Source organism: Harmonia axyridis, chromosome 2 (genome assembly GCF_914767665.1).
Source record: "Harmonia axyridis chromosome 2, icHarAxyr1.1, whole genome shotgun sequence".
NCBI classification, from domain to species: domain Eukaryota; kingdom Metazoa; phylum Arthropoda; class Insecta; order Coleoptera; family Coccinellidae; genus Harmonia; species Harmonia axyridis.
The window spans coordinates 24,410,340-24,433,908 of NC_059502.1; the positions used below are offsets into that span (position 1 = coordinate 24,410,340).

Below are 23,569 nucleotides of genomic sequence, written 5' to 3' on the forward strand. Positions count from 1 at the left end.
TAGAAACAACCTGTATATTGAAAGCAAAGCGTTTGTGGGCTCATATTCATGAAACTTATTTTTCTCAAAATTATCCAAGTAATTTCTCATTTTCCTTCGTAACTCTTATTTGAGAACACCCAGTATAAGGTAAGAACAACCGAATTAGTAACAACAAAAATTATTTCGAGTAATTTGGTTCAAACTTCATTATCAAACTTCTTTTTCTAACATTACAGATATGAATAAAAGTTATCGTCAAAAATTTTTTTTTCGATTATCCCTCCCCAAGAAAAAAAAGATCTACGCTCTTGGTTCACAAGAGTCGAGAATTGAGAGAAATGTCAAATGTAAACGATGTATGCGCCATCTGAAACAGACCGCGATCTCTCGAAATCAAGTAGGTATAAATCTGAAAAATCTCCCGTTTTGTCTGAAAGTTTTACAGGTATAAGTAGACACACCAGGTTTTCTATGCATCTTAGTTATAATATCAAAAGAGCATAGACAATATTATGCACCAATTCACAAGACGTAGTCGAGTGAAGAGGTTCGTATAATCGAAATATATTGTCTATGCTCGAGTTAGTATTCGTTACAATTATATAACGGATAATTTCAATAACTATAACCAAAGCACTGCATTTTGATAATGCAATGACATTTAACTGAGCTTGTCTTTTATTTTTTTGGCTAACGTTCAGTTGGGTTACTATGGAAATGATCCCATTATGGCAGGAGGCGAAACACCAAAACGATTTTACCACGTCGTTAAGGGTATCCACTCATCAAGACGCTGAAACTATGAGAAATTTACGGATTCTATTTATTCACCAAAATATAATTTATACAGGGTGGCCACTTTTTCAATGGGATTGTATTGGTAACTTTTAAACCATAAGAGTTAGAAGGTCGGTCAAATGGAGAAAAAGTTGCATGCATAGAGGCATTATCAAGCAGTTCAAACAAATCGAGATTATCAAGGCCGGTTATTGAGATATCATAAGAAAAGTAAATTCTGTCATTTTGATTTTTCTTTTTTTCCCACTTTATTTCAAATATTATCAAAAAATGTTACAGGAATTTTTTATTCGACAGTAAATTGTTCTCAATTTGACGTAATCAAATTTCGTATCCAACGTTTCGTGCTCTCTGGGCCACCCTCAACCTCATTTTTTTCAATACGGACCTGTATATTTTATGACACTTTTCGAAATAACTTTTAACGCTGAATTCAACGATTTGTCATTCAAAGTTGATTTTCAGGTGATTTTGACCCTTATCCAAATTTCTTTGGGTCGGATCTGTAGTGAATGCAATTTATCACAAAATGCTGTTAATAAAATAGTCAAGAGACGCGAATACAATGATTTTGAATTTGAATACCAAGCCTTCAAAACTTATATCGTAATGATATCAAAATAAAGTTCGATTCTGGAACAAATGACAAATCCAACAATAGTGATTTCTCGCGAGAAGATTGAGAATGTATTGAAAGGTATTCAAGAAGACGATAAAAGCAAATGTATAAGAAGTATGGGTTCCAGAACCGTTAAGTGCATTTCACAAAATGGTGGACATTTCGAACACTTACTTCATTCATTTTCATTTACTTTCGAAATTCGATTTTTCTTCAATTAAAATGATAATTCGTTTAATTATTATGAATTGAAATATGTAAATAATTATTACTTGTTTCTTGATATGATTCTGATATGTTCCATTTAGTTCAAGATGAGTAAGTTGATTTTCTCATCGAAATGTATTGCTTGTTGTTAATTAAACTAAAGGTACCGAAATGTAATAGAGATCCGAACCAAAGAAATTTGGATGAGGGTCAAAATCACCTGAAAATCAACTTTGAATGACATTGTATGATATATCGTTGAATTCAGCTTTAAAAGTTATTTCGAAAAGTGTCATAAAATATAAAGGTCCGTATTGAAAAAAATGAGGTTGAGAGTGACCCAGAGAGCACGAAACGTTGGATACAAAATCTGATTACGTCAAATTGAGAACAATTTACTGTCGAATAAAAAATTCCTGTAACATTTTTTGATAATATTTGAAATAAAGTGGGAAAAAAAGAAAAATCAAAATGACAGAATTTACTTTTTTTATGATATCTCAATAACCGGCCCTGATAATCTCGATTTGTTTGAACTGCTTGATAATGCTTTTATTCATGCAACTTTTTCTCCATTTGACCGACCTTCTAACTCTTATGGTTTAAAAGTTACCAATACAATCCCATTGAAAAAGTGGCCACCCTGTATAATCGAATTTATTTTATTATCTCTATCTATGACTCACCCATCGCTCCATGGCCCGTTCCATTCAATTTCGTTACCCCATGGATTCCTGAGCCTCAACAACGGAATTTTTCCCGAAACATTTGGTGTAGAGATGTTGAGGTAGACGACTTTCGTGATACTGTAGGCGTGACCACGAATGAGACCTTCTGGGGTTTGAGCTTCCAAAACATTAGGATCAGGCTGAAAGAAGGACAAACATAAAGGTTGCATAATGTTTTCAATGTTAATCAAAGGTTTCTGTACAGACTCTCCTGTATTCTCAAAAGCTTAGTGCTTGTTAGGAGAACCGATTGTATTATGTGTAGGCTCTTTATCTCATCACTGAGAAGAATAGACAAATTATATGACGAATAAAATAAATACTTCTAATTTCAATGTAGAAGCTGAAACCAGAGCAGCCGCCAGGACCGGCAAACCGTCCGGGAAGTATTCACTTCCCGGACGCTTTTTCTCTGAGAAAGTAGCATTTCCTGGCCTAGTCCGGAAAGTACGTACTTCCCGGACTAGGCCGGAAAAGAATCACGTCGTTCGTGTCATTGTGAATATGAAAATCTTGGTAGGTATATTTTTAATGAATGCAGTCGATCATTACCATAGCAACCGAGATAAAGGCTGACAGTTCATATAAAATTAGTTATCACAAAAATGTGCATGTTTTTTTATCGCAATCGCAATAAAATATGGAAAGCAGCAGCGATAGTGTTATTCTATACCGTTGCCGAAAAAATATTGTACGCAAAAAAAAAACTATTTTCCGGACTTCTACGTAAATTACTATTACGTAACAAGTCCGGAAAATAGGTTTTTTTTGGGCGATTAGACAAAATTTCAGGACGAGCGTAAGCGAGTCCTGGAAATCTGTGAGTCCAAAAAAAACATTTTCGGGCGTGTTGCGTACAATATTTTTTCGGCAACCATGTAAAATAACACTATCGCTGCTGCTTTCCATATTTTATTGCGATTGCGATAAAAAAACATGCTAATTTTTGACAACTAATTTCATATGAACTGACAGCCGTTATCTCGGTTGTTATGGATTCTATGATTCTTTTCCGGCCTAGTCCGGGAAGTACGTACTTTCCGGACTAGGCCGGGAAATGCTACTTTCTCAGAGAAAAAGCGTCCGGGAAGTGAGCACTTCCCGGACGGTTGCCGAAAAATTACTATTTTGACACAAAAATGTTTTCTTAGTAGTAACAAATTTCCAAGAGCCAACTATAGTTATGAAAATACAAATAGGCCCTAAAATGCACCTTTAAGAAGTACGTCGTCTTTTTACTGTAGACATAGAGAGTATCGTACTTTTAAACAATTCAGGGCGTTTTTTGATGAAATCAACAAAACCGCCTTTATTAAATTTGACAAGGTGGTGATAAGCTTAAAAAGATGATTTCATATGAAATTGAAATGATGCCTAAGAGGAATAACAGAGGCTCCTTCAAAGAAAATTCAGATAAATGAGGCAAAGCAGAGCAGCGAAATTTTATTTTGCCGGGGCGCCAAAATGTCTTGGGAAAATGGTGAATGATACCAATGGTTGTTGTGTTTTCAATTTTCAGTGTCACTTAGTATAACAAACAAAATATGACAATGTTTACATGATAACGATCCGCTAGTTGAGTAAAGCTATTATCTAATCAAAAATAGGGCGAGTGTTCATCAGGATAATATGCATTATGAGCTGATAACGAGGAACGTGCACAAAACACGCTAGATATACGGTCAGAATAAACGAAATGAAAATATGAAATTAAAATGGTATGAATTACCCATGAGGAGTTCATCACACTGCATAATTTGCATGGAGCTATGGGATCTTTTGTTTCTCATGAGACAACACATAAATTTTGAATGAAATTAAATTAACCTGGGGGATGCCCCTCAGTATATTTAATTAGATTTATCATAATGACTTTGCCTCTCTCAAAAATGGAAGAGAGAGACATGTTGAATTGAATTCTCTTTTCGAAAAATGCAAGGGTTTTCTGAGCTCGTTTTACATATAGACAGTGGCGACGCCAGCTTACAGAAACAGGGGTGGCCAACAGGGAGCCAGATTTTTTTTGGGGGGCCGAAGTGATGGAAATTATAGTTCTGTTAATCTTTTAGCCTTAGTATGTCGAATTTTAGATGGGGATAGCAGAATTCTGAAAGGGGGGCCCCGGACCCCCCTGTCCCCCCTAGTGTCGCCACTGGATACAAACAATAAAGCTGGCTGTAATTTTCAGTCTAATTTTTTCAAACCAGTTGAACATCTGATCAACTTATTTCAATAATAAATAATATAGATTCAATATTCTACCTATAATCTACCAAACCTGAATCTGAAATAGAAATAAACCTCATCTGACATCATAAAAAATGCACTTCTGGTGTCAATTCAGCATAAAAATGAACCATAATATAGAAAACAATATTTTGTCCCAAAAGTTCATGAGTCAATGACAAAATAACAAAGTATTCATTACTGTTCTTTCTAATTCAGCGGCCAATAACTCTCTTATGTCTGGAATTTTTCGTTGTAGATTGTAGAACAAGATCTTACTATGAATTTGTCCATTAAACGTTTCAGAACTAGATCGATCGTAAGTTGATTTTTAAAGAACTAATGAATTATTGCAATAATTTCGAAAGCTATGTTATTAATGTAAATCAAATAATTTGACAACATTGTGTCTAATCCTTCACAATAATTTATCTGTATAATATATTTAGTTTATTTTTGTCTTGGAATATATTCCAATTCTAAAAATGACAAATTTAATAATCAACCAAAAGAAAATTCAAAATGACTAAAACTGTACAAATTGAGTAAACGGTTAATAAATTGAACAACTAAATTAACATAAAGAAAGACGTACGTTTTGGAATTTTTGTATTTAATAATACAATTTTTCCTCAGCAGTGCCTTATAGTTCAACGAAATTATTGAATTTACAAACTTACCACGTGTATCTCTTCACCAAAATTGTAAATAAGAAACTAGAACTAGAAAAATTTTGGTGAAGTGATATACACGTGGTAAGTTTGTGAATTCAATAATTTCGTTGAACTATAAGGCACTGATGAGGAAAAATTGTATTATCAAATACAAAAATTCCGAAACGTACGTCTGTCTTTATGTTAATTTAGTTGTTCAATTTATTAACCGTTTACTCAATTTGTACAGTTTTAGTCATTTTGAATTTTCTTTTGGTTGATTATTAAATTTGTCGTTTTAGAATTGGAATATATTCCAAGACAAAAATAAACTAAATATATCATACAGATAAGTATATTATTGTGAAGGATTAGACACAAAGTTGTCAAATTATTTGATTTATATTAAATATCCTTTATCCAGAAGACTCATTAAACTTTTATAATGTTATTAATGCATACCTCTAATGAACAGCCCATGAGCGAAGCACGTTGGAATGCCTTTTCCAGGATTTTGAATAAGTTAGGTGGGGAGTTCTCCAATTCATACATCTCGGTGACTCCTCCCGTGAAATCCTCCATAGCTTCGCACGTGGAACCTCCTTTCAGAGCCTCGTACGATCCGTGCAATCTAGAGAAATGCAGAAATGTTGAAGAAAGCAGCTTTAGGTTTATTGTATTAGCAGTAACTATTTTGGTTCAATTATTATTCAAACATGTCGCCTCACTACTTACTTGGCGTAAGCTTTTTCCAGAAGTGCACTCCAGAATTCGTTCTCTTCCGTTGAGTGTAGATAGACCAGTTTGCCTCCATCCGTTGGAAGCCTATCGTCTACTACTATATCCACCCACCGGCCATACTGCCAAAATCTGTGAGAAAAAAATAGATTTACTCTCGGCTCGATAATATACTTGCTTCATTGAAAAAGGTTCATACAGATTTTCTGAAATTTTAAATGTTCCTTAAACTCTACTTCAATACACGAAAAAGCATTTTGAGCTCATTTGATCTACAACAAATCATGCAATTCATTCATTTCAATTTGTTACCAATTCAATGTTGTATATGTGCAGAGAAATTTGATGGAATTGAATTAATTTGACGTATATCTGCACAAATGAAATAGCAGAAGAAGAATTTCTAGGGTTTTAAGATATTATGGATGGGACTTTCATTTGAGGAAAGAATATTTGAGGACACCAAGTGATAAAAATATGATCAAATGCAGCTCAATCATGCAGAGACGACTATATACTATTGTAGAGGCACAGAATTGATGTGGCTTGAACAATCTGGAGAGGTTACCACGTAGTTCAGGAAGTTCTCATAAAAATAAACTAAATATACTGTATTTAGATTCCGAATCGATACGGTACTGACAAGTTAGAAAAGCTTCTGCGAAGATATATGTAGTAACTAGGATTAGTTCCATAAGTATGTTATTTTTCGAAAGAATTCAACTTACCGGAAATGAAATATTCCAGCATAATCATCACCGAAGCCTTGGTCATCTGGGACGATTTGGAAGAACAATCTCCTGTACATGGTAAGATTGGCGACGGCGGCCAAAAGCCAGCAATCTCCAAGCTCGCCCTGCTGGACGTCGAATCTGGAGAAGCCTTCCACGAAAAGTTGGGGATCATCGCAGATTTCCTGTAGCAGATAGCAATTGAAATTCAACTGAAGCATGCGTTTTCATTAGACTATTTAGGCGTAAGCTCCATAACTGAAGGTTAATTACAATTATGTTTCAACTCATATATTTTAAAATTCTGGTGTGTCCATTGGTTTTATATTGTTGAGATACTTCAATCAACACAATCTCGAGATTACCAGTACTGCCCTCATATTGGTATTATTATAATGAAATGTTCATATTTCCTCGGAAGTGAGTAAAATTTTATGCGATTGGCATAGGAAATGAAGAAGAAATCAACTTGAAGTATCGGCAATCTCCTTCACTTCCAAAGTCGCCAGTTTTATATCAAACTTTTCAAGGAAGAGTTTATTTGTTTATTTGCATAGTAATCAATGTAAATTTACAAAGATCCTACCATTTTAACCCATCGAAATTACATGGGGAGTCATAAATACAATGGTATATACAGTCATATGAATATACATGAAAAAAAAACAAAGCATTATTAAAATTATACAAAGCAGTCAGATAACGTTTCTTGTAAAGGAAATATAAAACAATGGACATTTTTACACGAGTAAAATACATTTTTCGGCAGCCGTCCGGGAAGTGCTCACTTTCCGGACGCTTTTTCTCTGAGAAAGTAGCATTTCCCGGCCTAGTCCGGAAAGTACGTACTTCCCGGACTAGGCCGGAAAATAATCATAGAATCCATAGCAACCGAGATAACGGCTGACAGTTCATATGAAATTAGTTGTCAAAAATTTTCATGTTTTTTTATCGCAATCACAATAAAATATGGAAAGCAGCAGCGATAGTGTTATTTTACATGGTTGCCGAAAAAATATTGTACGCAACACGCCCGAAAATGGTTTTTTTGGACACACTCGCTTACGCTCGTCCTGGAATTTTGTCTATTCGTCCAAAAAAACCCTATTTTCCGGACTTGTTACGTAAATTACTATTTTTCACTTTATAGGATCTGTGAAGTACTCTTCCAATCTGTAGTAGGCTTTCCGCACCAGTTCCGTCTTGAGTACATTCCATAATTTTTTTTGCTCAGTTCCTTATATATTCCCGGAGGCCTGTATATTTTTACCGCTTGGTGGTTTATACTTAGTTGGGTCGTGGCCAGTCTGTGGTGGGTGATGATGAGCTTACTTGCATTTGTTGGCACAGGAGTATTCCTAGACTTCTTAGTTTCAACGCTTTCAATCCTGACAACACCACGGAAAAGTTAAAAAATTCAACAAAAGTGATCCACATGTTTTTTCTCCAGTGACTTTTGGGAATCTCCTATCTTCAATGCTCTGAACTGAACATGTATATTGAAAATCCGATCACATTGCCTTTCATCGCTTCAACCTCCAAGCAGGTTATTCAAAACTCTATCAATTTGAGTGGGAATTAAAGTTTTTTACTTATAGGATTTTGACCCTGCACATCATTGAAAGGTACTCTGAACTCTTTTACATTGTTTTGAAACAATGGTTGGAATTATTTCAATTTGGATGAATCATTTGAGTCATGAGATCTATAATCACCATAACTCTCGTAATTGGTAGTTGATACAATTTCAAGATCAAGACGGTGTCATTTATCTCCTATGTATGTACATCACAAATTGAAATTATCCAATTGAACCTTTTTTTTATATGGGAAATCCATTGCTCATTAACAAAAAATCATCATTATTTGATGTTTTAGTGTTTTTTTAACATTTCTGACGATCCTACCTATATAGTATCCATATATCATTTTGAAGGGAAAAAAATAACGAATTCAACGAGGTAATGATATATAGGGTGTTCCATTGAAAAAAATATAGGTTTGTGTTGAATCTTCAAAACCATACCCCGAAAAAAAAAATTGAGTACGCCACTGGATTCTAGGCAAAATTCTGATTCAGATGTAGTTTTTACCTCAGCATTATTTCTAATAACTTCGGAGATAAAGGAGGGGTCCGAAAAGTATCAATTTCCAAAATCGCCCTGTATCTCTTGAACGGGAACAGTTATGCAAAATCTGATTAGACCAACTTGAGTTTCACGAAAAAGTAGGACAGGAACGTGAAAACCGCAAGGCTCTATCTTAAATAACAAGCGAGAAACCTGGCTGTCTCACCCAAAATGGGATGCACTGTACGTATTCATTGTGTGAGTGTCTAATACGAAATTTATGAGTCTAAAGTGAAATAGCTCTATACTAAAATAGGCCGTCTTTTTGTAATTTAAATTAACTTTACCTATCCCGGGTCTTTTCTAGGTGAAATATCTGTCGGCATAGCCAATGATACCAACTGCTCTCATTAAACTTTCATCAGTAATTCTAGACTAAAATAAGTGATTGAACCAGATAGTCATTTAGAAGATAAACCCAAGAAATACTCAGCAAGAAGTTAGAAAATACTTTCAAGGTGCATGGCTTCATCCTTCACTATAAATCATAACAAAATAATAAAAAAATAAATAAAAAATGATAAAATATAAAGCTTCTTAATATTGAGAAACCACCAGGATTTGTTCGATTCCATAATTTTCCATCCAGGATCTAAGACCCATGAAGCATCTTGAAGATTTGTCGCCTAACCTATTGTGGGATTTTGTTACTGTAAGAGCAGCTCTTGACAATTGTCTTTCAACAGGAGCTAAAGGTGCTGGCGTTGGTTAAACAATCCTTGGCATTTTGGCCAATTTTGGAAAGATATTTATGAAACTACCAAAATCTACCGATAGATTCCATAAAAATGTGAGAAAACTACTAATAGAGACACACTGGCGAATGTTTCAGTCTCTCGGCGCTTGAGGAATCCCCTTATTTAGTCTAAGCGCGCACGAGATTGCAGAAATGTATGCCGTGCGACGCGTGCATATCGAACTCAAGTAATATCAAGTAGCTTGATATTAAGTCATGAACTGAATATCTAAAAGCAAGTGAAGTCAAGCTCAAGTATGTAATTTTCCACGAGCTTGATTTTTAAGTCAAGTAGTTGGTTAAAGTGTCAAGCTACTTGGCTTGATGAATCCCTAACAGTAGTAAAAGGTACCTAAACCACTTCAGGAAAATAGGAAATCTTTCTAATAGTTAGCTGTACTTACCCCAGGTCTCTTCCAGATGAAATGTCTGTCCGCATATCCAGAGGCGAAGAGTGAGTAGTTGTTAGCTGGAAACTCTGGATCCTCGTATAGAGTTCGCGATTTCAGGTGCTGTTCTCGCAGCGCATAGAAGTCCTGCGGGCCTCCCGTCTTTGTCTTGAACCCTGATCCTTTCTCTCCATACTGAAAAGTGGGAAATCGGGACGTTAGTTGCTTGTAAATAGATCCGATCGAAACCGTGGACTGTTTGCGCTTTTTCTTCATTCTCTGCGAACTCTGTGTACACAGGTAAAACAGGAAAATTGGATTCTAGTTCATTTTCCAATCGGTCGTGGCCCGATTGGAAATTATCATGCAGGAAGTTCGTACCTAACGACCATTTCCTGAGATTATTACTTTCAGATTCTCGCGTTTCGCGGATAAAATAGGTCGTAAGAGCACGTTGAATTGGAAAGAGCAATAATTTGTTGAGAATTTTTATGGCATGGACACAACGTCTCTGATTTTGAGGAAAGGAATACCAGAACACAGTACAGGATTATTACTATTTAGAGGTCAGAAATACATGGTGGCATAAATTACAAAAAAGTTGCGTTATTGAGGGATGAGTGTATTGTTGTGATCTGAAATATCTCCAATGGTTCCCGAGATATCTCGAAAAAACTAAAAATAGACATTTCCTTTTTTTCTGAGTAACTAATTTGTTTCTGGCGATAACTTCACGAAATTCGGTTTGTTATCCAGAGATGTGATCTCAATTTTTTTCTTCTTATGGACGCCATATTAGTTCACCTTTTGAGGTGATAAAGAAAAAAATTATGAATTCAACAATGTATCACACCCTACAAAAATATCGAGTCTAGATACGCAAATTTGAACACACACTTTATACAGGGTGGCCATTTGAAAACGAAACAGACGAGATTACAGACGAAATAAAGTTTTTCGATAGAAATGCTCGGACAGGTCGATTTCTGTTTCGAGGGGGACAACTTAAGATGTAGGTTACGGACGCATAGCGCTTCAACCCTTGCTGCTACAACCCCCACCCCCAAATTTTGAATAGGGAATATGGGGTGAGTGATACCTCATTTGAAAGGTATTTTTATACTGATTTCAGCACAGTAATTGTTTTTTCATTTTATGCATTAGTTCTCGAAATATTCTTAACTAAGTATTTGAAAATGAAGTAGTGTTTTCATGGCACTTGTAGTGTTTTGTGAAAAATCGACATTTTGAGCTTCAAAACAACCATGACTGTGGCTTCCTTCCTAACTAACTAACGCATGAATATTTCGAGAACTAATGCATAAAATGAAAAAACAATTACTGTGCTGAAATCAGTATAAAAATACCTTTAAATTGAGGTATCACTCACCCCATCTTCCCTAAAAACTTTATTTCGTCTGTAATCTCGTCTGTTTCGTTTTCAAATGGCCACCCTGTATATTCTCTGAGCCATTTTACATTTATTCAGCTTGAATCCAATTAAATTTGGACTCCCGTTGACACCATTCAAGTCAGAAGTCAAGTCAGACAAGTTACTTTTTCGTCATGAATATATTTATATACTTTTTCAATGTCTCAATTTTTCAATTGGTAATTGATTCAATATATAGGGTGGAAAATATTTTAACTAAGACTGAAAATATATTCTCTCTGACAAAATTGTTTTTGTTTTCAATTTTGCAATTAAAAATTCTTAAAATATAAATGAATAATTATCATTGAATTTTTTGGAAATCCATAACTTCCTATGATTACCATAGTACCAAAAAGAATTAATTATTAAATATAGCCCACATAAGCTAAAGATGAACAAATATTGTAATCTCATTACATAACACACTAATATTCCGTAAATAACAACGGATGTGGTTTGTATTTATAAGACCTAAACAGTTCAAATTTCATAATTTAGTTATGTCCACTGATAACAAAATATACCTCAACTCTCAGAAAAAATTGCAGGTTTTATAATATAATTTATTATTTCCTTTTTCAATGCGAAATATTTCGACACATGAAAAAAAATGAAATAGTTTCGATGTGAAAAAATTGTAATGAATGTGTAACGGGATCCGAACCAGGAATCATTCATGCCGAAATCCGAATGAAAACTTCGGATATTCATGACTAGAACTACTAAGACTTTGCGGTAGGAAATATTGTATTCATTGTAGTGATCCGTATTCGAAATTTCATGATAATATGTAAATCAGTATCCGAGATATGATTTTTGTCAGTACCGCTTACTCATTTTTTGCCTTTAAAATTCAAAGATCGTATTCTTGAGCTAGGAGGATCAATGTAGTATAGCAACCGATAACTGTAGCAAATTTCCTGCAAATATCTCTCAAAGTTTCCGAGAAAAGGTCCTCCGTTCTTAAATTCTAGGATTCTACTTATTCCAAAATGTTAACTATGAAAATGAATTGTTTTCTCCACTTCCAAAAATAGGTTTCGTTTTCCAGTGTGGTATTCGAACTGAAATAATTCAAAAATTCATTAATTCGAAACTAACAGATTGCACGCTTGTGTTGTGCGTTATCAATTTTTCGAGGAATTTGTTATTTGACAGCGAAGATTGAAGACCAATAACCTATTAAATGATCCTTCATTGAATTTTTGATGAGAGTTTCAATATGATTTTTATATCAGATTTCATGCATAGTGGATCTTATAATTACCAAGTGAAGCTATGGGTAGCTTTCATTGGATTTTTGTATCGACGAATCGATTTTTGTATTCGATATTGAGATTTCACACATTCCAATATAAACTTTGAAAATTTCAGTGGAGATGAAACTCTTTTTTTCATGAACCATTCAAGAGGCTTATTAAAAAATTAAAATAATGCTAGTTATTTTGTTCAATATAAAATTTTTCGCTTTCACAGCGGACTCAAGAGACAAAAACGTTGATTCAAGCAGACTCACAGCGGGTTTCATAAAACTAAAAAATAAAACAGAAATCGAACACAGCAATGATTTTGTGGCGACAAAAAGCAATTAGACATAATGTCTATGTCTAGCCGAAATTGTCGTTACAATACTCAATATAAATGTACCTGCATTAGTGTAACAATGGTCTTTTGTGGTACTTGTGCATACAACTTTCTCATTCTTAGGGTTTTCTGAAAGATACAACAGAGAATATCTTTCCACTACCATAATTAGTGTGTAGGCACCATGATACCATTGCGCAGGCTTAGAGAATAAGAAAAGGAAGAAGAAATTCATGGTGTACACTATGATTTTCTGTTTGTAAGCCAGGTATAAAACTGGGAAAAGGGGAGTTTAGCTACGAGGTGATGACTAGTTGAGTAAGTAGAGTGTTCAAGGATGTTTCCAAGTGCTGTACCACAATAAGGTTCTCGTCTGTCGTCCATCAGTGTTTTAATAATCCCCACGAAAACGCGATACCCCCAAATTTGATCAAGCAAATCACCTTGATAAGAATTACGTCTGTCTTTTGTGAGTATGTCAATAATTAATCAAATATTTTGAGTTTCAATTTATTTCAAGCGCTTGTAAAAAAAATGTTGTTCATAACTCTTGCGGAATTACCGCACTTGCTAGGAAAATAACTATAATGAAACCCACCTCTAAAGTACTCACACTCTTTTCCATAGAAAATAAAGGCTACTGTAACCTCAAGTTAGAGATTCATTGGTATCGAAACAGAGTTAAACACAAATAAAGATTTCGTGGACGAAAGTGTGCTTACTTCTATCTCAAGTACCGTTACATCAATTCAAAAGGACAAAAAAATTACTGTCCTCACCTTGTAAATTTTTTTGCCGACATCATCAAACAACATTTTCACCGGTCCATCTTCCTCCTTGTTCAACTTGAAACGATATCTATTTTTCGCCCCAATAGAGGCAGTCGATCCAAGATTGACCGTTTTAAAATGATCGGAAACCGATCCATACTTGTTTTTCCCGTTTTCCTCTTTTCCATTGGCATTATCGACATCAATGTCCCCTATTCTCTGAGCCTTACCGAGGAAATTCTGAATTTTCCACGAAGACGAGCATTTCGGCCCTGTGGTAGTGGAATGCGTGGATCTGTATTCTTTGGTAGATTGAAAGATGGAGTTGAACTGGGAGTTGACCACTTTTTTCACAAGAACTTCCTCTTTAATTATTTCAGGAGAAATTTCATCGGACCCCATTTCATAGGATTTTTATCTTCGTTGTAATAACCGCTGATTATCAGTCACGTTTATGAAATATTATACAATTTAATAAGTCCAGAGCCCGACACAATAATAGCGACTTTTAACCAAATCAAAACCACATTCTCACGAAAGCGATCATTTTCTGGGTATGAACCTAGCCGATCTAGCAAAAAAGTCTGAGCAAGTTGCTGAAATAGCCACAAAAGTAACAACACTGATATTTATTACTATATCACATAGCTTGATGAGGATATAACCAGACCTTTGAAAGAGCACGTAAAACTACTAAAATAACTATAGATATATGATTATTGATAACTACAGATTACTTAACAAATCTAGCTAGTTTCTGATTAAAGTCCCATCAATAACGATAGTCAAATATACTGTGAATTTCGAATAACACAATAATCATATGGAGAAGTAATATTTCATTGGTGGATAGAAAATTAATCTAGAAGTTGGCTCTCTATCAACCTGGCGCTCTTATGTCTAGAAGTGACAAACAAGTTCTTGATTTTACAAGAATTTAAGTTCAGTCAACTAGGGGTCGAAAGTAACTACTGGACTATGTCGGTAAATCAAAAAATTTTAGGGGTTTCGGAAAATAGTTAATTGTGTAAATACATTTAGACTGTGATTTGATGCTCTTTCGAAAACCGAAAAATGAGGGTTAACTTCAGAAAGGAGAATGGTCGCCCAAAACTTATATAATCTTAGGAATAATTGGTGATAAGTAGCCACAACTTTTTTTTTCAAATTTTTTTTCAATCAGTTGTGTATTACTCGAAAAAACTTGATGGAACTCTTTACTCACTCAACTCATGTTAAAGTATCATTTTTTGTTGTTATTTGGACCAGTAATTTCGATGGTTAAATTAATTTCTGCCGGACAAATTTTTCAGTGCTAGTCTCTTTGTATTCATGAAAGCGCAATTATCTTGAAAACGGTTAGTTTTGTCAGATTCAAACAAGTATACATTTTTCAGTCAAAATTGATTGAGAAATGCGAAAAAAGCATATTTTTCCTTATTTAACCAGTTTAAAAAAAAAAAAAAAAGAAACCAGGATGCCCTTCTTTTATCTATTGCACAAACATTCTGTCAAATTCAATTGAAAAATTTTCGAATGAAGTTATGAAAAAAAAACTTTAAATTTTTCATATTCAACACACTGCATATCTGCAGCGAACGACATTTGAGAGGAGAAATATTAGTAAGGAAGTCTTATTTGTTATTCAAAGCGAATCTTTTTTGTTTCGATTTAGCACCTTATTTCGGGACACCCCTGTATACCTTTTCAGAAAGCTGATGAAACAATAATAAACGAACTCAATTTGTACGCAAAGTTAACTGAAGTTTTGGCTACCATTATCCTTCTCTAAAGTCCACCCTTATTTGTTTAAGTTTTACACAATTAATTATTTTCCGAAACAACTCAGATTTTCTGAAAAATCGCTTTAGACGCCTATATATCAGTAACCATCCACTTTTGACCCCTATAGTTGACTGGAATTAATTTGTTGCAAATGAAATTGGTAATCTTTTTTTGCACTAGATAAATTGCGGGTTTTTTTATTTCCAAATTAAATATTACGTAACTGTCATATTTAGGAAAAAAAGATTTTTTTCAACGATATATCGCACGACCCATTTTCAAATATAAAGGGTTGGGGTTTCAGCGCAGAAGGATGAAATGATGATGGTTTTATGTAAAAATGAGCGATTTCAATTTCTCTACTCGAGAAGATCGAAATAAATAAAGGCACAATTGAATAAATGGATGGATATTTACTATTTTACTTTTGAATGTATCCGAAACAAATTCTTAAGGTCGAAACCTAATGGTTCTTCAGGAAAATCGACAAAATATTGAAATTTATGAATCCCTCTCGAAGTTTCTCTTGACCCATCATTTCAAAACAAACTATTCGTACTCAGTATGTTCGTCCTTCTGCTTCAATTAATGGAGAATTAAATCAAATAAGAATGCGGCACAACCATCCGAATATTTTTTCACGGAAAACTATCACAGCACAAATGTCAGGTCACTGAACGAGAAGGTAGGTATCGACAAACGGTCTCACTTCCCGATACTTATCCAGAATTAAAGGGCAGATTCGTTTGTTCAGACGCGTCCGAGATGAACTGAGGAAGGCCGACTAAGTGCTCGACGAAACGCGTTCGGCAACGGATGACATATTATCGCAATTGCGATAAAAGAAATGCGGTTTCAACGAAATTAACGAATTTGGAGAGGCGTCGACAGGAGGGTGTCCCCACGAACATGGGAATTGCGACGAGTTATCTAATTATGAAAATTGCCGCGCGCTTTCAGTGTCCTAGCGACGTCCATAGGCGCGCTAAGAATTCTAGATAGCCGGAACTAGGAACGGAAGTTTTGTATTTCGATTATTAGTTCCGCGCACCGAATGAACAATACACTGAGTTGGCGAATATTCAGCCCTCAGAGTAAGAAACACAGATAGAGAGAGCATATGTCATTTTCAGCAAGCAAATTTTGTCCCCAACATGAACTATCAAATTTGACATGAAGCGCGTGGAAAAGAAAACATATCAATGATACGATATTACACTCAAATAGCGAGTTTCTCCACAAAGAACGCACTTCTTACTTATGTTCCAACTCAAAATATATTGAAATGAATACCTAAATATATCACAAATTTAGAAAACAAACTTCAAGCGAGCTAAACGACGTGAAACAACGGGTGACATTAGGAGAGCAATAGTTGCCAAACCTTGGATTTTAGCAGAAAATAATAAATATTCAGCATACTATAAATTCGACAATTGGGACGAAAGCTTTATTCCATTTGATCCTATGGTTTTCATCCCAAGCAGCCTGAATGGAGTAGCCTGGATTTATCTGTTTCTCCCAGTCCAGCTAGTTTTTGGTGCTCCTTGACTCTTATGTTCATTGGGCGTTTGGTCTATCCAAGCTGCACTCACATGGTTTTTGGTATAAGAAATTTTTAAAGAAAGATTTTTGGTATAAGCAATTTTTAAAGAAAGGTTTTTTGTCAATATCTATTACCAGTGCAGAGTCTCACTCTCACTAAACAGTCAATCAATGAAATACACATTGCACAAAGGCATGGAAAGAACGATGTTGGGTATTCCTCTCAGAGACACAGTTTCTGATAAGCAACTGCGTAACATGATAGGGGTTACTGATTTTAAGGATAACAACTTCAAAGTGGACTTGAGCGGACCACGTGACTAGGTTTAGCGATGGACGCTATTCTGGATTGGAGGCCTCGACAGGACGCACATCACTGTAGAGTACGCCCTCCAAAGAGATGGTCTGACGCTATTAGGAGAATCAGTACAATCTGGATGAATGCCGCAAAGAATCCACAAATACAGGGTGGCCATTTGAAAACGAAACAGACGAGATTACAGACGAAATAAAGTTTTTCGATAGAAATGCTCGGACAGGTCGATTTCTGTTTCGAGGGGGACAACTTAAGATGTAGGTTACGGACGCATAGCGCTTCAACCCTCACCCCCAAATTTTGAATAGGGAAGATGGGGTGAGTGATACCTCATTTGAAAGGTATTTTTATACTGATTTCAGCACAGTAATTGTTTTTTCATTTTATGCATTAGTTCTCGAAATATTCTTAACTAAGTATTTGAAAATGAAGTGGTGTTTTCATGGCACTTGTAGTGTTTTGTGAAAAATCGACATTTTGAGCTTCAAAACAACCATGACTGTGGCTTCCTTCCTAACTAACTAACGCATGAATATTTCGAGAACTAATGCATAAAATGAAAAAACAATTACTGTGCTGAAATCAGTATAAAAATACCTTTAAATTGAAGTATCACTCACCACATCTTCCCTATTCAAAAATTGGGGGTGGGGGTTGTAGCAGCAAGGGTTGAAGCGCTATGCGTCCGTAACCTACATCTTAAGTTGTCCCCCTCGAAACAGAAATCGACCTGTCCGAGCATTTCTATCGAAAAACTTTATTTCGTCTGTAATCTCGTCTGTTTCGTTTTCAAATGGCCACCCTGTATATATTGGCCTATGTCCAACAGTGAGGCTGAATGATTATGATGTTAAGGATTTACCTTGCACCAAGACCTCAAGGTCTATTGTTACCCTATCACAGCTGTTTCCAACACTACACCTTCAACAGCTCGCCTTTCAGTTCCAGAATTTTAATTATCTCTAGCTCTGGGATGACTTTAAGGAGGTAGCATCCTACTCCCAAATAATTATCATCCAAAGTATTTTTGTGCAATTTCGGGCAATGGCGAGACATTGACCACGTGATCAGCAGTTTCTTTCTCCTTCTGCAGCTACCATAAGGTGCTTCTTGAGGTGGATTCATTTTCGAGAGAAATTACAAGAGTTCGATATTTCGTGGTTTTTCAAATGATATCATTCTTCGCAATTTTAAAACAATTCACCCGAAAAACCGATGAAATCAGTCGAAGAGGATATAAATTCTTGCTGAAGAATCTCGAGCACATAACATGAAAAAGATCCTACATCATTTTGTTTTCACTACCTTCGACGGACTCGTTCGAAATCAATTTTCCTGAATATTTGGAAACTACAGACATTTGGGCAAAATTCCCAGTTCACAATAAAATGATTAACGCCTCTCTGTGGTTTTGGTGTACCTATCTATTCGAATTTCGGAACAGATATGGCTGGATATAAAGTCAATGAAAACTTCAGAAATTCTGTTTATTTCAGTGTAAATCTTGACAATCGTTAGAGGAAAAACTCTAGTTAAATGATATTTTTAAAAGGACGATAATCATCCTACACACTCAGCAGTGATAAGTGAGTAGGTACCACACTGAACGTTTTCAAGAGGTGAATTAATTATCAATGTCTCATCCGGAAAAATCGTATAAATCAAGGCTAGTGAGATTAAAGGGCTAGAGATAACAATTGTTTACTATTAGCTAGATATCAGGTGCAACTAATTCAAATCAAATTGAGATTGACTCATTTACTATTTACTCAAATCCAAATGTTGTACGTACATTGATCGTACTCATTTATATGATCATGAGTCACTGAACCGTACGTTAATTGATGAGAATACAAAAACAATATAGTATTATAATGACAAAATTAATGCTTAAAATCATTTCACAATTATTGAATATTACTGTGTATTGTAACAATTTAAGGATATACAGATTGTAACATGAGTAGTTGGCCATAGCTTAGTGGTGAATGCATGTCATCCAGGCCTTTCAAAAAAGTAGCTTTTTGTTTATCTAAGGACTGTTAGTTTCGGAGATACAGGATGATTCATGAAAATTGGCTTGAATTCTGATATCCATAACTTGGCAATTAGAAGTTCGATTTTGTTCGGATTTTGTGGGTTTGTTCATTTCATACAACCCTTCGAATCCATTCATTTAATTTTAATATTTCCATGTCAGTACTCAGATTATTGAGTTTTATCTTCAGACTTTGAAATATATATTTTAACACGTTTCAGAGGAATGTCGTTATACCATGACAAAATAAATAATTCAGTGCAATCATTTCAATTTTAACTATTAATAGCACATTTTTCCAAAAGAGTAGCAAACGAAATAATCCATTTTTAACAAAGTATTAGAAGAGGAATATGTAATGAATTTGGGAAATGAAGTCCTTTAATTTCTACATATTTCCTAGCTCTCAACAGCAGATTATTTATTTCTCTTCTAATCATATCGAGATTGTTTCTTACATCTGCGCAAGTTTCTTTTATCCTATGTCACAACTGCTCCCTATGAATGTGTTCAATGGCACATATCTTATATTCACAGAAAAAAATCCGGTATAAGCTTGGTGATCATTCCACAAGGCCACCATTTCATGAATTGAAATAAATAGGTTCTAATAGACTCAATCTTTACATTTTCTGAAATAGTTACGTCTTTTTGTTTCGATTTTAATTCGTAGTTTCAGAAGAATTCAATGTTTGATGATGCATACTTTTAATCAATATCTTACGCATCGTGTTTCAACACTCGGTAAATGATGAGGGTTTTAAAATGAAGAAAACTCGATCAGAAAGCAATAAATTCAAAATCTCAGCTGATAAAATAAAATATAATCACGAAAGAAATAAAAACAGTACCGTATTTCAAAAAAGTTACAAGAACCATGAATTCTTTAGTTCGCAACTCTTTTGAAAAAAGTATATCATTCGAAGTAAAAATTGAATTCATTATGAATTATGTATTTTTTCATGGCAATAACGACATTTCTCTATAACGTGAAGAAAACCTCAATAATCTGAGTACTACCCTGGAAATATTAAAATTACATGGATCATTTTGGGGGGTTGTATGAAGTGAACAAACCCACAAAATTCAAAAAAATTTGGAATGATTATATCCAAGTTATGGATATCAGAAATTGAGGCCAATTTTTATGAATCACCCTGTATCCGTATCCCCGAAACTAACAGTCTTAGGATACAGAACAAGATACTTTTCTGAAAGGCCTGATGACTTGCATTTCCCCCTAGGCTATAATGTTACACCCTGCATAGGTACAGTGAATTGCTATCAAAGATTAATATTTTTCTGTGAAAATTGGATCAATTATATGTAATTGATCCAATTACATATAATCATCTAACCATCAATTTATTCATAGAGTACCTACATTTGATCTAACTTGACGTATAACCAAAATTGATCAGGCTAAACAATGAACGAAGGCATCCTATATATTCAAATAACTCAAAATCTAACTGATCCATAGGACATTATATCAAACGGGTCAAATAGGACAATCTACTGAATAAATGGATTGGAATTGAAAAAACCGCAACTAATTATCTCACCTTATAGTTGGAACGAAAATTCCTCACCAAATAACCCATTTTTCATAAGAAACAACACATATCCGAACTACAACTACGTCCTGATAAACATTAACTATTATAAGACCTACAGGACACCGAATATAACAATTGAAAAGTGGGGAAATACAGACGCCAGACATATCGATTCAAAGTCTCGCCCCCTGGTCTAGTTTTTGACAATAATTCAATGCGGAGGGGCAAAGACAAATGGAAAAAATTTTACGGTGAAATATACAAATCATTCTGATTTTTTATTTACACTTATTAAAGCAGATTCAACCAAAGACTAAGACCTAAGACTAGTAACCTGTTAATCAACGATCCACAATGCATTGGAAGATCCGAATATATTCAAGACCATCCTTATTTAAGGGAAATTCATTAGAGATAAAATGAAATGAAATTGCCACGAATCTTTAGAACATTAGTCGAAATTGAATCTGGAGAACACACAGTGTTATAGAAAAAGTTGTCACAAACATTAAAAAATTAGTGGAAATTACTTTGTTCTATTTTATCTATTCAATATTATTCATGGAATTAACTTGAAAGATCTAACTTGGAAGAAATCTTCTATGAGTTATCAAATTATCTTCGTTATAATTGTTAACCTCCTTCTACGGCACCAATAAGAATGCCTCTTCCACCAGTATGTTGCTGAGTTGCTTAGAGTAGTGCCCCTTAGCGTTTGTATAGCAGAAAAGTCAAATCTTAATGTTATCAGCATTCTCACAAAGAGACTCTACTGTTTTATCAACCAACAAAGTGTTGTGATCAAGTGAGTAATTCAACTTAGAAAAAGCATTTTTGAAGACTCATTGAAAATGTGAATAGTTATACATATATGTTTTTATCTCCTAAATCAGCTCTGCTTTATTTCTACCAAGAAATGAAATCCATCATTGAAGATTGATTGATCCACTGACAGATATAGGCAGTTTTTCAGAAAGGGATGGGTTCCAAAACCCAAAAATCACATCTGATATATCAAAGAAGCCGCTCCAGAATTCAAACAGACGGTGAGATTGGCTATAAGATTTATAACAGAAACAACTTGTGAAAGGAGGAATTGATACCACCCTTGCAGGAATTGCAATCTGACTGAGACAACTTTGATAGTTTTCGATTTTTTCTTGTTTGTGGTTAATCCATTTTCAGTATTTTCATTCAGTACTTCAGAATCTCTCAACATGAACTTTGGTTGGTAGCATACCCAGATTTAGAATATTTAGATCTATTGGGGGGAGAGTTGCCAAGAACCACATGACCCCCTTCAAACCCGCCAGTGGATAGATAGCCTGAGTGTTGAGGAAAGATATCAAATTTCCCCATTAATTTTGTGTTATTCACACTTTATTATATCAAATGGCCTTGGATACACCTTTCGCACTAACAAGACAGTCCAATCTGATCCAATCTAATAAACTCACCCAATAGGTTTTGGTCCAGTCAAAACCAGCTGGATCACTGATAGCCCTTCCATGTACCTGATAAGTTATCATTTTTTCGAAAGTAGCCTCTTTCCTGGGTGTATAAGTCTTGGCACCGACACCTCTAGCTGTAGCGGCAGTTGCCCCAACGACATTCACAGTTTTCTTGCCGACAACTTCCTCTTTGATAGTCTGTTGCTCTTTGGGCAGTCCTTCGGCACAGTAGCATTCCAAGTCTTTAGTCTCATCACCTTGCTTGGCCTTTTTCTTCTTCTTTACGGCGCAATCACACTCTTCTCGCAGGACCTTCACGTTAACATTGATAGTATTGGGAGGAGGGTCCTTCTTATCCTTCTTATCATTATGGTTTCCATTGCCTCCTCTCAACGGTGAGTTTCTGGCCATGTTTGTTTGTGTCGATGTGATTCGTACGGTTTTACAGTAATTTAGGGATTCTACGCTATAGATATCTGTGCGTCTCCTACGGAAATTCAAGTCTACATTGGCGCGAGGGGTTGTCCAGTTATTGATAGATGGAGGATGAAGAATTTCGAACATTCTTAAGTACTCCTAACACCATCTCAACGGATTCGCGTTCCTATGAAGTGATTGATGAAAGATGTCAAAATGTTACATAAATTGACAGGTCATAACAAATTCTCGAACTTGTCAATATTGTGTCATAGAGATGCAAAATTTTGAATGGAGCCATTAAAATTTTTTAGTTGTTGAAACTAAACTGGTGGACCGTTGAGTCACAAGATGGTTGTTAAGCACTTGGCGCTTAAGCTATACTAGTGCACTGGGCCACTGGGTGAATCATTTTGCCATTTTTCCGTATATGTCTTTGTTCAATTCTGACGGTCCGTCTGATCATTATTTTAGGTTAGATTCAAAATCCAAAAAGTCCGGTTTAATACATATAGTAATTTAGTGGATTAAAAGAAAAATAACTTTCAGATGGCGTAGAGTAAAACTATACCATTGTATCTTACCTCCCAGATACTAGATCTGCCAGATTAAAGTCACGCAAATCTTCAATGATTTATATCTTCTTTCAATCTAATGAAAGTGACAAGGAAATTGGGCGTTCGGAATGGAGTTCTTCTAATGTCTTCACCAAAACTCTAATCGTTGATCCTTC

The 23,569-nt window shown here is 35.0% G+C and overlaps 1 protein-coding gene across 7 annotated transcripts in view; it reads right to left on the reverse strand.

The window, feature by feature from the left end:
• LOC123674229 (calpain-A-like) overlaps positions 1-23,569 on the reverse strand; it is a 52,523-nt gene that overhangs the window by 18,346 nt on the left and 10,608 nt on the right. For 3 of the 7 annotated variants that reach the window (XM_045609162.1, XM_045609161.1, XM_045609163.1), the window contains exons 3-7: positions 9,952-10,131; positions 6,680-6,867; positions 5,949-6,083; positions 5,676-5,844; positions 2,293-2,474 (exon numbers count right to left, since the gene is read on the reverse strand). In XM_045609162.1, coding sequence (XP_045465118.1) covers positions 2,293-2,474; positions 5,676-5,844; positions 5,949-6,083; positions 6,680-6,867; positions 9,952-10,131 — 854 coding nt within the window. Of the gene's footprint in view, positions 1-2,292; positions 2,475-5,675; positions 5,845-5,948; positions 6,084-6,679; positions 6,868-9,951; positions 10,132-13,734; positions 14,228-22,425; positions 23,054-23,569 lie in introns of those variants that run through there. The other 4 variants (XM_045609158.1, XM_045609157.1, XM_045609159.1 and 1 more) reach the window with 3 other exon arrangements.